At 43.6% G+C, this 14,728-nt stretch overlaps 1 protein-coding gene across 1 annotated transcript in view; it reads left to right on the top strand.

Annotated features, from left to right (window-relative positions):
- The window catches only part of LOC139319854 (1-phosphatidylinositol 4,5-bisphosphate phosphodiesterase zeta-1-like), a 67,954-nt gene that overhangs the window by 31,251 nt on the left and 21,975 nt on the right, over window positions 1-14,728 (top strand). The window contains exons 7-9 of the mRNA XM_070947904.1: window positions 749-949; window positions 3,785-3,941; window positions 6,538-6,654. Coding sequence (XP_070804005.1) covers window positions 749-949; window positions 3,785-3,941; window positions 6,538-6,654 — 475 coding nt within the window. The remainder of the gene's footprint in view (window positions 1-748; window positions 950-3,784; window positions 3,942-6,537; window positions 6,655-14,728) is intronic.

Raw genomic sequence — 14,728 nt, 5'->3', positions numbered from 1 at the left:
GATGGTCAGCCAGTTCCAGGCAGTCCCACTGGAACAAGACCCTCCGGCTCTTTGCCACCAGTGGTACTTCCCTCCAGCCTTCGCCCAAAGCCCTGCACCAGGAGGCTGAAACAGATCCAAAGTTGGAATTTCTGCCCTCCTCTGACCCACACAAAAAGACTGCAAAGGGGGAGACTTTCTGCAGCAACACAATTGTTCATTGCATGTATCTGGCCGAGAGGCCTTAGTTTGAGGACCCCTGATTTAGTGCAATATAAAAAATGCAAATAATTTTTCTGTGGACCACCAAAATTTTCTCATGGACCACCAATGGTCCACGGACCACCAGTTGGTAACGGCTGCCTTAGAAGTCTTCTAGTGCTCAGGCAGGAAATCCTATAACCATTTCAGACAAATGGTTGTCCAATCTCTTTTAAAAAAAAAACTTCCAGTGTTGGAGCACCCATAACCTCTGGAGGCAAGTCATTCCACTGATTAATTGTTCTCACTGTCAGGAAATTTCTCCTCACTTCTAGGTTGCTTCTCTCCTTGATCAGGTTCCATCCATTGCTTCTTCTCCTGCCCGCAGGTGCTTTGGAGAATAGCTTGACTCCCTCTTCTTTGTGGCAACCCCTGAGATATTGGAAAACTGCCCTCATATCATCCCTGGTCCTTCTTTTCAATTAAATTAGAAACTTATCTTAATTGTCCTTGCCGTTTAGTTTTGTAGCTTACCATACTGAATGAGTGCACCTTTTCCCTTTCATAGCAATTGAAATTAAAGATCCTGATCAAAAATAAGAAAGCTGGATCACTCCAAGACACCCTTCAACGGAGGGGTCAGAAATACCAGGGCCTTACAGAAGAAACTGAGGATACCTTGGAGTCAGACGATGAAGATGATGAAAGTACTGGACGCATGCTCAAGAAAGCACTCATTCGGAAACAAAGTAAAAAAGACAAGGACAAGGTAAGCCAAGGGCCAGTCATCCACAGCAGAGGTCTTCAAACTTGGCAGCTTTAAGACTTGTGGACTTCAACTCCCATAATTTGGATTCTGGGAGTTGAAGTCCACAAGTCTTAAAGCTGCCAAGTTTGAGGACCCCTAGTCCACAGCAATGTTGCCCTGATTCTTTCAAAATAAGAAAACAGAAGTAAGGCTTTTCTCGAATACTTGCAGGCCCGACTAGCTGGGTACGAAACTGCAAGAACTGGTTTCCAAAACATTAAAGTCTCAATGTGTTAAAAAAACAAAACAAAAAAACCCTAATGAAGCCATTATGAAAGAATTCCAAGCTGGGGAATTCTGGGAGTTGAAGTCCACACATCTTCAAGTTGCCAAGGTTGGGGAACACTTCCCTTGAGGTATCCTTGTTCTTGCTCTGTCACAACCTGTCTTGTGTGCTCTTGTTCATTCACTCTAATTCTCTCAATTGTTGACTCTGTCTTGCTCACAGTTTCTCTTTCTCTCTGAAAACAGCTAATGGGGGCAATTGGCAGGTGCTGATAAGTAAACTCTCTAATCCTTTTGCCATCCTGTTAGCCTTGTGTGGAGAGTCCAGGCAAGAAGAACAACAAAGAGTATTAGCTCTGTCTTTATTGTAAGTAAGGTGACCAATTGTCCTCCTTTAGGGAAGACAGTCCTTCTTTTGTAAGCTCTGTCCTCTCTCGTAAAGTGTCCTCCTACATGTCCTCCTTTTCGATATTTGAAGACTAATCTGTAAATCTCCGTACTCGATCGATGCCGATCCGATCCGTTGCGTGTGATGTGACGTATTTGTATTTGACATGATGAGTCGTCAAGGCTCGGTACAGTGCGGCGAGAAGCAATTATGAGACGCATGCGATCCGCACAGGAGAATTGTTTTGAGAGAGTGCACCGCGCGCAAGTGGCTTTGTTTACTTCTTACCAAAACACAACACGGCACATACGCATGCATTAGACTCACTTCTTCTTTTTTCTTCAATTTATTTGTGTCCTCCTTCACATTGTAAAAAAGTTGGTCACCTTATTGTAAGGTTACATTAACAGAATCTTGCAAGTCTAAAAGTACTCCTCCATCCCTCACTTTTACTTTCCCCAAAAACTAGGGAACATCCCTTCTGAGATGCTTACATCACCCTTCCTCAAATTTTATTTATTAGCCTATTGTCTAAGCCGGGTGTATGTGTGTGTATCTGCGAACTTGGCAACTTTAAGAGTTGTGGACTTCAACTCCCAGAATTGCTCAGCTAGCCATGCTGGTATAGGCTGCAGCTCTTCTTTCTGTCTTGCAAAGGACATTCCCACATACCTTATACTACAGCCGGGCAATGTAGGTCACTCAACTCTGATGTTCCCACTGCCAGAAAATATTGTTGTGCTGGTCTCTTTCAAACAGAACCAACTCAGGAAGTTTTGCATGGTTTCAGGTTCACATATATAGCTCATAAATAGAAAACTACTCATTAAAGAAAAAAAATGGGAAGAGAATGTTTATAAAGGCAGTCCTCTTTCTCTTGAGAAGATAAAGCAGCACAATTGCCAGGTATGAAAAGGGCCAGAAAGCATCCAATAGATGTTGTGCAGTTACCAGTCCAGGTTCACATCATCATCCTGTTAGCTGTCAAATGCACCACCAAAGCAGCTATGTTGTTCCAATGGAAATTCCACCACTTTTGGTATGTGCATGAAATTGACATCACAATGCACATACGCATGGGGTGAAACTTCTATCCAGGGCAGTGCTGAAATCTAAAATTTGTTACTACTGGTTCTGTGGGCGTGGCTTGGTGGGGGGGGGGTAATGTGACTGGGTGGGTGTGGCCAATTTTTTTTTTTTACTTTTAAAACCATTTTTTCTACAACCTCTTCGGCGAAGAGGTTGTAAAAAATGCTTTCAAATGGCTCTGACGATCCCAGCTGAGTTGCCTGATCATCAGAGGCATTTAAAAGAAAAAAAGCCTCTGCCGATCAGGCAACTCAGCTGGGATTGTCAGAGCCTTTTGAAAGCATTTTTTTATAACCTCTTCGCTCTGAAGAGGTTGTAGAAAAAATCCTTTTAAAAGTAAAAAAAAAAGCCTCTGATGATTGTGCAGCTCAGCTGGGCATGGGGGGGGGGTGGATGGGCAGGGATTTTTGCTACCGGTTCTCCGAACCACCTGCCTCCATCGCTACAGGATCGGGTGATCCAGTCCGAACCGGGAGCATTTCACCCCTGATTCAGGGGTGCTATTCAGCAGGTTCTGACAGGTTCTGGTAGCGGAAATTTCGAGTAGTTTGGAGAACTGGCAAATGCCACCTCTGACTGACCCCAGAGTGGGGGGGGGAATGGAGATTTTGCAGTATCCTTACCCTGCCATGCCCACCAAGCCACGCCCACCAAGCCACACCATCCCCACCAAGCCACGCCCACAGAACTGGTAGTAAAAAAATTTGAATTCTACCACTGCTTCTATCACAATAGCACAAAGCTGCTTTTGTCTTTAGCACCCCACCTAATTCTCGATCACAGACATGTCTGCCAGAATCCATCCTGGACAAGTCTATCAAAATATTCTTTGTAGGAAAAAAATGTCAGAGGCACAAGGCTGCAGTCCAGAACATTTTAGGTGCAATGATTCCATTATCTTGAGACCATCTTAATCTAAAGATGGATTTTTACACACACTCTTTTGTTCAGACTGAACGGGAGGAGACTGAAGAATGTGTCTACCTAGAACTACACAACCTTCCCAATCTTATCACCCCTGATGTACTTAAACTTGAGGCCACACATTACTTTCACTTCTGAGAGTCATAACATTTGTCAATCTCTGTTCTTAGGGCCATAAAGTCAAAGTGGCTTTGCTCCTTTCTGAACTCGTGATTTATACTGCTTCACGGAAGTTTGTCAGCTTTGAGGATTCCAAGGAGAAGCAGAAATGCTACCAAAATAATTCCATCGGAGAGGTGAAAGGTCAGAAGCTCATCAGCCGGAGAGGTAATGTAGAAGTTTCAACCGTCAACTCAATATTTAAGTGAGCTGAGTATTTCTCTATTTGTTTTGGAGCCAGCGTAGTTTTCAAAATGTCCTTGAGAATAAAAATGCTTTGTCTTAATTTAGGAAGCTTTTCGGTGTATTACAGGGATATATATCAAGATTCTTTTGTGTCAAATTTAACTCTGGGATTTATGGACACTTCCGCGTAATTGTTGTGGGCAGGGATGAGCTTCAAAATTTTTAGCAAGGGGTTCTCTGCCCAGTTGCTGGGTGGGTGTGGCCTAGTCAGCCTCCTGCACCACAGTTGGGGGGGGGCGCGTTTTTGCCCTCCCCGGGCTCCGGAGGTTTTCCTTGAGCCTCCGGGAGGGCGAAAATGGCCTCCCCAGGCTCCGGAGGCCCTCTGGAGGCCGGAAATAGGTAGGCCTGTTTTTCTCCCTCCCTGAGTCTCCATATGTGCCCTGCACTTACCTGCATCCAAAATGGTCCATGTGGGGATTCCTGGGAGGGGCGGGGCAGGGTGGGCGGGGCCAGCCAGGAATAGAATTTTGGGGTTATCTGAACTGCACAGAATCTTAGCTAGAGGTTCTCCCGAACCCCTGCGAACCCCCAGCAGCCCTGGTTGTGGGTAACAAAACTGTTGTGGGTTTTCAGTGTCACCTCCTTTTTTTATTTGTTTACCTCCCAATCTAGCATCTAGTCTTAAGATTTTCCACTGGTTTCCATATAAATGCTAACCATTTAGCATTTAGCATTAGTAGGGTCAGCCCTACTTGCCATTTTTTTAAAAAGATCAACCAAGGCAGTTAGACATTGCCATCTAATCCGGCAAGACAGAAATATACTGTACTGCCTGATATTTACAGTAGGTGTAACCTCAAGGCTTCTCAATTTATCTACCTTCCACCCTCCCTCCTACTACCTAAACTAGAATAAATCTTGCAAACAGAACATCCAACAGTTGGCTTAATCATGTTCATTTTTCTTCTTCTGAAATGGATGTTCACACAGAATGTGGTCCATAACGCTTGTACAGAGATACGGATCAAAGCAAAAATATTTGGGAGAGTCGGCTGCCAAGATAGCCGGCCTTTTTGAAATTATCCAGTAAATGTAAAGCTAAGAAACTGGGTGGACAATTGATCTGAATTTCTTCAGGAAAAAGGAAACATTCTCCATTAATTTAACGCCCCCTCCTTTCTGAGGAAAGCCGTCTTACTGGAAAAAAAACCCTCAAAACAATAAGCAATAGGAAGAGTTTCCTCTTGATGTCTTCTTCTCTTGGGCTTTAATGAAGTCGCAAGAAGACGGGTTGACTGCTCACATTTACCCTTGATCACCTCAGAGATAAGGAAGTGCAGGGAGACTCATGACAATTCTCCTGAAATTCTCTTAACTCAATTGTTGCTAAATCAATCGAGCTTCTTTGTGGCTAAATTACTTTCAGGTATATTGTGCCTCTGAGTCATTGTCGACGATTCCTCTTAATGACTGGACTAGTCCCTGCAATTTACTTGGGCAGATTTTTGAAGTGATTTGCCTTTCCGAGAGCTGACAGAGAGTGACTGGCCCAAGGCCACACAGCTGAGTTTTATGCCTCATGCCTAAGGCAGGATTAGAATTCACAGTCTCCTGGTGATTGACCCAAAGTCACCAAAATGGCTTTCAGGCCTAAAACAGGATTAGAACTAATGATTGGCCCAAAGTCATCCAGATCAGGGGATGGTATTTACTTACCTTTGCTACCAGTTCACGCCTTCCGCACATGTGCAGAGCATCAAAAACGTGGATAAATGGGGCATGATAACATCCGGGCAGGTGGGTGGAGCCTCCCGCAGCCACTGCTACCAGTTTGCCCGAACCAGATAGAACCAGCTGAATACCATCACCGATCCAGATGTTTTTCATACTTAAGGCAGAACTATAATTCACAGTGCCCAGGTTCCTAGACCAGGGGTGGGTTCTACTTACCTTTACCAGCGGTTCGCAACGGGGCCGTGCGCGCACGCGAGCAAAGCGAGCGCATGCGTGCACTCTTCTGCACATGCACAGAAGCATTTTGATGACATCAGGGTCGGTGGGCGGAGCCTCCCATCGGTTTTACTACCGGTTCTATAGAACCGGTGCGAACCAGGGGGCAACCCACGACTGTTCTAGACTAGTGCCTTAACTACTACTCCAAACTAGCTCTGGCGTTCTCTCCCTCCCAAAAGGCATGCAGCATAAATATATATTGTGAATTTGTTGTCAGCCTACATAATCTCCCGTTTAAAACATTATCAGCTTGTTATATTTGCTATTTTAAAATCGTCTGCAGCCTTTTCCACACTTCTTTATTTTATTTAAAATATTTACATATTGCTTCTCATTGCAAAAAAAAAAAAAAAAACCCTTTGCAATAATCAGAAAGTAGGTCAAAATGGTTGAGAGAAGCATTCTTTGAAACAATGCAAAAATATACATAATAAAAGAAGCAATAAAAGAAGCGGTGAACCAATAACATAGAATAACAGCAGCAGTAACCAAAAAAAAAAAAAAAGTTAGGCATATTTCTTTGCAATAACATTTTGAACATGTCTTTTTTTTTTTTTTTTTGCAGCTCCTGACTTTGTCTCGCACACAGTCCGCTTCCTTACAAGAATCTACCCCAAGGGAACCAGAACAGACTCTTCAAATTACGATCCTCAAGAATTTTGGAATGTCGGAAGCCAGCTGGGTAGGTCCCTTAGAATTCTAACCAAATCTGCTACGCTGTGTGAATGAGACAAAACTAGATTTACATTGGGAAAATTATCATTGGGGGCCAATGGTAGCGTAGCAGACTAAAGCACTGTTATTAACATCAGCTGCCTGCAATTACTGCAAGTTCAAATCTCACCAGGCTCAAGGTTGACTCAGCCTTCCATCCTTTCTAAGGTAGGTAAAATGAGGACCCAGATTGTGGGGGCAATAAGATGACTTTGTATAAAATATACAAAAGTATGAAGGCTATTGCTTAATGCATTGTAAACTGCCCTGAGGAGAAGGGCGGCATATAAATCAAAAAAAAAAAAAAAAAAGATTGGTATTCAAGTCTTCCAGAAAGAACCATAGGGCTAAGAACCGGGGTCAGCAACCTGCAGCTCTGGAGCCGCATGTGGCTCTTTCACCCTTCTGCTGCGGCTCCCTGTCACTCAAAATATGCGTCACAACTGCCAATGTGCGACACACGTCAGCACACGATTTATTGAGCTTTTCAACCCACCGGTAGCCCAACTATGGATAAATCCAAGAAAAGAAAAGTTTCAGAAGAAAACAAAGTTTAATTCAACTACATATGCTAGTTTTGTGGCCGCTCAAGAAATAGTCAGGCACGGGAAGCGTTTTGTGGCTCCCGGTGTTTTCTTTTCTGTGGGAAACGGGTCCAAATGGCTCTTTGAGTGTTTAAGGTTGCAGACCCCTGGGCTAAGAGAAGAAGAGAGAACAAGCATGGTGGGCTCCAGTTGTGGAATTCAATTTTTTTTACTACTGGTTCTGTGGGTGTGGCTTGATGGGTGTGGTGTGGCTTGGTGGGCGTGGCAGGGGAAGGATACTGCAAAATCTCCATTCCCACCCCACTCCAGGGGAAGGATACTGCAAAATCTCCAATCCCTCCCCACTCCTGGGGGGAGGATATTGCAAAAACTCCATTTCCACCCCACTCCAGAGGAAGGATACTGCAAAATCTCCATTCCCACCTCACTCCAGGAGAAGGATACTGCAAAATCCCTATTCCCTCCCCACTCCTGGGGGTGAAGGATACTGCAAAATCTCCATTCCCTCCCCACTCCTTGGGGAAGGATATTGTAAAATCTCCATTCCTTCTCCACTCCAGGGGAAGGATACTGCAAAATCCCCATTCCCTCCCCACTCCTGGGGGAAGGATATTGCCAAATCTCCATTCCCACCCCACTCTGGGGCCAGCCAGAGATGGTATTTGCCGGTTCTCTGAACTACTCAGAGTTTCCATTATCGGTTCTCCAGAACCTGTGAGAACCTGCTGAATAGCACCCCTGGTCGGCTCCATTTGTTGACCAACAAGGATCACCAATGCTATTTTCCACAATTATTCTTTGATAGGAAATGGAATATAAATCTAATAAATCACAGCTAGTAAAGGAAACTTGTCTGTAGTGGATATAAAATTTATCTGCTTCATTTCAAAGTTGATAGTACTAGCAACAGCACTTAGACTTATATACCACTTCACAGAGCTTTAAAGCCCTCTCTAAGCGGTTTACAGAATCCACATATTGCCCCCAACAATCTGGGTCCTCATTTTACCCCCCTCGGAAAGATGGAAGGATGGCTGGTGAGACTCGAACTGCCAAACTGCTGGCAGCCAGCAGTTAGCAGAAGTAGCCTGCAGTGCTGCATTCTAACCACTGCACCACCACGACTCTCTATGATAAGGACAAGGATTGTGTGCCATTAAAGTGATGTTGACTTGTATCAAGCATACCATTTTCCCACCATGGTGAAGTTCATTCTAAATCCTGAATTTAAAGAACCAAATTTCCCTCTTAGAGCTCCCCTTTACACCCCATTCCTTTTTCCCCCTGGCTTTCTATTTTGTAAACAAGATGGCAATTTTGGAAGTCCAATTCCTGTGGGACTTTCTCCTCAGTACCTCATAATCTAGTGGCCAAAAGGTGGAAATAGAATGAAAGATTTATCCTGTTTTCCCCTTTTTACTTATTATTCCTGTTCTTTGTCTATGATAACATTTCCCAACCTGGACAACTTTATGATGAGTGGACTTCAACTCCCAAAATTCTTAGCAACGGCTCTGTTGGCTGGGGAAGTCAACACATTGTGAACATACCCAGTTATGAAATGGTGGTCTGGGACAGGGGTCACCAACCTTTTGGACCTCAGGGACCACTAAATTCATAATTCTAAATCCCGCAGACTACTAATATGATCTGCCTAATGACCGGCTGGGTGGGCGTGGCTAGATGGTCACGTGACTGGGTGGGCGTGGCCAACTCCTTGCCTCCTGACCTGGGCTCCTTAGGGCCCCAACTGGAACCATTTGCTGGATCTAAGCAGCCACCGTGAGAAAGAGTTGGCAAAACAGCTCAGTTCAAATTGGATCTGACCGAGAAGGAGGCTCAGCAGAAGCACCTCACTGAGGACTACAAGCATAGGCTTTCCAAGCAGACAGAAGACCCGCAGGAATGGAAGGCCAGATACCGGCACCTGGAGGCTCAGTGGGCTGAGATGGTCAGCCAGTTCCAGGCCATGAGGCAGTCCCACTGGAACAAGGCCCTCTGGCTCTTCACCACCAGCGGTGCTTCCCTCCAGCCTTCGCCCCCAAAGCCCCACACCAGGAGGCTGAAGTAGACCCCAAGTCGGAATTTATGCCCCCCTCCAACTCACACAAAAAAACCCCAAAGGGGGAGACTCTCTACAGCAACACAAACGTTCATTGCACGTATCCATCCCAGGGGCCGTAATTTGAGGACCCCTGATTTAGTGCAATATTAAAAATGCAAATAATTTTTCTACGGACCACCAAAATTTTCTCGCGAACCACCAGTGGTCCACGGACCACCAGTTGGTGATCGCTGGTCTGGGAGATTGCTAATGTGAGGTTACTTCCTTCTGCTTTAATTCTCAAATCAAATGCATGAACCGTATGTTGTTTGGCTCTCCTCCTGGCAGGAGGCAGTTAATAAGGCTTTGCTTAGGTCAATAATTAATTTCCAGTGAGTAAACTTTTGTGGTTTTGTTATCAACTATACTTCACTAATGATTGTTCAAGTGAGATTTCTGCTCTTAGGAATATGATTCTCTCACTTTCACTCTCTCACTCTCATTGAAAAGTGGGCAAAAATACTGAACAATCTTTAGCTACAACTGTGGGTTACTGCTAAGGGGACCAGAAAGTTCACAGGGATAATTGGAGCTGGGACATCTTAGTTCACACATCCCATTAAACTGTGATTTGTTTATTCAGTTAATTACAGTTGGCTGAGTTCACATGAAATATGTATTCTGTTATGATAAGACTGGATCTAGAGCAGCAGGCAAGAGATGAGACCAATCTCATTATTTGAACAACTTAATATTGAAACTGATGCTGAGGTGAAATTTTTAGGTGCATTTCTAACTATGAAAAGCTATCTTTGAAGACAAGGATATAAGTACACTGGACTCAGAGGGGTCTCCGAGGAAGCCAGGAGGGGGAAATTAAGAAATAGGCATGACAACCATCATCGCACAAATTCTGCAATCTACATACTTGCCTTCACCATTGAAAGGCAAATAAATAAAAGCAATATTGCATGACGGCATCTCTGCAAATCAACCCTGACTGTCCTTTGGAAAGACAGATGCTGAAGCTCAAATAATTTGGCCACCAAATGAGAAGAGACGACTCATTGGAAAAGACCCTGATGTTGGGAAAGACTGAAGGCAAAAGCAGAAGGACAGCAAAGGAGGAGATGGTTAGGTAGTCATCAATGCAGTGGACATGAGTTTGAACCCGGGGTGAAATTCAGCAGGTTCTGACAGGTTCTGGAGAACTGGTAGCGGAAATTTTGAGTAGTTCGGAGAACCGCCAAATACCATCTCTGGCTGGTCCCAGAGTGGGATGGGAATGGAGATTTTGCAGTATCCTTCCCCTGGAGTGGAGTGGGAATGGAGTTTTTGCAGTATCCTTCCCCTGCCACGCCCACCAAGCCACGCTTACCAAGCCACACCATGCCCACAGAACCGGTAGTAAAAAAATTTGGATTTCACCACTGGTTTGAACAGACTCCAGGAGATAATGGAGGACAAGGGGCCTTGCATTCTATAGTCCATGGGTCATGAAGAGTTGGATATGGATTAGCAACTGAACAACAACAATAAAATCATTGCACACATTCCATTTTTGGGGTTGACTGCGGATGCCACTGATGAGAATCAGTTTTTTTATAGGTCAGATTACCATATGGCATTCTTGTAAACAGGATGTGTCTATATGTGAATGCCCCCTCCTATTCACAGTATCGGAGAAAGCAGTTGGAAGTAGCCGCTTTCAACTTTCCTGTTTTTTTTTTTTTTTTAATTTGATTTATATGCCGCCCTTCTCCGGAGACTCAGGGCGGCTTACAATGCGTTAAGCAATAGCCTTCATTCTTTTGTATATTTTATACAAAGTCAGCTTATTGCCCCCACAAACTGGGTCCTCATTTCACCTACCTTAGAAAGGATGGAAGGCTGAGTCAACCTTGAGCCTTGGAGAGATTCGAACCAGCAGAAATTGCAGGCAGCTGTGTTAATAACAGGGTGCACTAAACCCTTGTACTATCAAGGTTTTGCAAGTCAACCTAGAATTCTGGGAAATGAAGTCCACTATCCCAGAAGTGCATCATGGTAGAAAAACATGATTGTTCTGATTATAGCAAAGATACTCCTGTGAGAAAATTAAAATCTCTTGATGTCCACCTTCTGCAACAGTAGTTCTGAGGTAGTAATTCTAGAGTACAGGTCTTCTAAACAACTGTATTTGTTCTAAACAACTGTATTTGAAAGAGAGCCAGTCTGATACAGTGATTATGATACCAAACTAGAAACTAGGAGATTGTGAATTCTAGTCCCACCTTATGCATGAAGCTATCAAGGCAGTGGTGAAATGTAAAATTTCTTACTACCGGTTCTGTGGGCGTGGCTTGGTGGTGGTGGGGTAATGTGATTGGGTGGGCATGGCCAACTTTTTTTTTTAACTTTTAAAAGCATTTTTTCTACAACCTCTTCGGTTGTAAAAAAAAAATGCTTTTAAAAGGCTCTGACGATTCCAGCTGAGTTGCCTGTTCGTCAGAGGCTTTTGTTTTCTTTTAAAAGCATTTTTTTTTTGCTTTTAAAAGAAAAAAAAGCCTCTGACAATCAGGCAACTCAGCTGGGATCGTCAGAGCCTTTTAAAAGCATTTTTTTTACAACCTCTTCGGCCCAAGAAGTTGTAGAAAAAATACTTTTAAAAGGCTCTGACGATCCCAGCTGAGCCGTGTGATCATCAGAGGCTTTTTTTTAACTTTTAAAAGCATTTTTTTCGGCCGAAGAGGTTGTGCGGCTCAATTGGGCATGTGGGGGGGCAGGGATTTTTGCTACTGGTTCTCTGAACCACCTGCCTCCATCGCTACCGGATCGGATGATCCGGTCCGAACCAGAAGCATTTCACCCCTGTATCAGATAGGTGACCTTAGGCAGGTCATTCTCTTTAAGCCATAGGAAGTAAACAAGGACAAAGCACTTCCAAAATGTTGCCAAGGGATCTCTTCAGACAATTTCAGTGGTGGTATTTAAATGGTTCTTTTTTTTTTTTTTTTTTTTTTTTTTATATAGAAACTTTATTGAGGTTTTTTACAAACAAAACAGAAATAAGAAAAAAAAATAGGTATTTAAATGGTTCTATCCGGTTCGCGTGAACCGGTAACAGTGGCTGCGGGAGGCTCCGCCCACCCACCCAGATGTCATCACGTCCCGTTTTTGACATTCTGCAAATGCGCGCACGCTCACATTTGTGACCCGGTAGCAAAGGTAGGTAAATACCACCCCTCGAAAGTTCCCAGGAGACAACACTGACTTAAAGCACACATGCACACAAGAGCAATAAACTTATTGTGTGGATTCAGATCCCTGCTTTTTTATCTACAGCAGCTGGTGGGGAGTCTTGCCTGAGAAGAGGGTAACAGGTAAATGTCACCGTTTCCTGTTGCATTCAACCATCATTGCTTTGTTTTCTTTATTATTATTATTATTATTATAAATTTTATTTATTTCTTTACAACAAAATATTTACTCACACACAGATTGTGACGGGAGCTTTACAGAATATATTAACTTCAGTCAAGATATACAAATAAAAAATAAAATCTACACTAACCTTATCCTTTTTTTATTCTATTATTCAACCAAGTATACAATTGGTCCCAGCATTGGAAATATACGGAGTCCTTTTGATCTCTCAAAATTTTTGTTAACCTGTCAGCTTCCACATATTCGATAATTTTTCCCAAAATCAAATCATTGCTTTGTTTTCACTCATAATGGTCTTGCCGTAGTGTATAACAAAAGATAAATTATTCTATTTTATGATGTGAACTCCGCGACACCAGAAAAGCTTTGATGAAATGCACTGTACATACACGTGCACATTTTCCTAGCATGAAAAGAACATTAATTGCATGTTGCTCAGGATTAGGGAAAGCTGTCTTGCAGAAAATTGGATGTTTGGGAAATACCAACAGAGGCACCAGAATAAAATATTGATACCTAAGAGAAGGAGTGACTTCAGTTCTTTTATGAACTGAAACGAAGGATCTCAATCAGAGAGTGGTTTCCTTTGGAGGTAGGATGATTTGATAGTAACCTATTATTTTGATAGTAACCAATTATTGTCAGGCATTCCTCGCCTTGCCTGATTCAATATGAAGTCTAACCCTTCCAATCCACAATTTATATTCAAGGCCAAAAATAAAGGGGACAAAATGAATCTTGAAAGAGTACTCCAAAATAAACAAGTACTGTATTTTTCGGAATATAAGACACTCTGGACTGTAAGACGCACCTACCATTTTTGGGGAGGAAAACAAGAAAAACTGCCTTTGCCTCCCAGCAATTTGCCGCATTGCAGCAAACAGCCTGTTTTAGTTTCATGTTCATTTTCAGCATAGCCTGATTAGCACAAGAAAAAAAAATCTGCCTCCTTGCAGGAAACAGTGGAGGTCCACGTGGCAATAGGCAATGGCAATCCCTGCAGCCTGAAACAGCTGAGGATCGGGAGGCCGATCCAACTGACAATCAACTGCTTGTGCTAATCAGGCTGTGCTGAAGCTGAAACGGGCTGTTTGCTGTTTGCTGCAAGGAGGTAAATTGCTGGGCGGGGCTACATTCTGTGCATAAGACGCACCCAAATTTTCACCCTCTTTTAGGGGGGGAGGGAAAGTGTGTCTTATACTCTGAAAAATACGGTAATTGCAAGCCCAATCATAGGAAGGACACTTGATTCTACATCCCCTTAGAGGATGTAAATTGCTGGGATGAGAATTCACCAGAATAACAGAATTACAGATTTGGAAGGGACCTTGAAGGTCTTCTAGTGCAACCCTCTGGTCAAGCAGGAGACCCTATACCATTACAGACAAATGGTTGTCCAATCTCTTCTTTAAAAGTTCCAGTGATGGAGCACCCACAACTTCTGAAGGCACTGATTAATTGTTCTCACTGCCAGGAAATTTCTCCTTATTTCTAGGTTGGCTCTCTTCTTGATTAGTTTCCATCCATTGCTTCTTGTTCTTCCTTCAAGTGCGTTGGAGAATAGGTTGATCCCCCCTCATCTTTATGGCAGCCCTTTACCTCACCACTTGAAAATATTCCCCCCTAGGCCAGGGATCTCAAACTCGCATTGTCATGGCGTTGTCATGTGACGTATCAGGACTTTTCCCCCCTTCACTAAACCAGCACATGATGTATCCAGCCCGCAGGCCGCATGTTTGACACCCCTGCCCTAGGCCAATTCTGTTTCTCCCTGTAGGCCATTTCTGTTTGATGATGATGATTTTTAGTGATTTCTCCACAAACCTCTCTTCTTCCATTCCAGCCCTTTCGACCCCTTGGCTGCCCAAAAGCCCAAGGAGGAGATGCTTGGGTATACGTAGAGTAGGGCTTGGATGTATTCGGCCATTGGGGTGCTTCCTGTTTTGGTTTTGCAGGAAAGCAGTAGCCTTAGATATTTGCAATCAGACATGGAGCTTGGTTGGAATCATTGCTCACAGCTAAGATTA

This window comes from Pituophis catenifer, unplaced genomic scaffold (assembly GCF_029215685.1).
Source record: "Pituophis catenifer annectens isolate HBS135680 unplaced genomic scaffold, rPitCat1.0.hap2 SCAF_7, whole genome shotgun sequence".
Taxonomy (NCBI): domain Eukaryota; kingdom Metazoa; phylum Chordata; class Lepidosauria; order Squamata; family Colubridae; genus Pituophis; species Pituophis catenifer.
The sequence above is the reverse complement of the archived record's forward strand: the minus strand, read 5'-3'. Positions and strand labels throughout refer to the sequence as shown.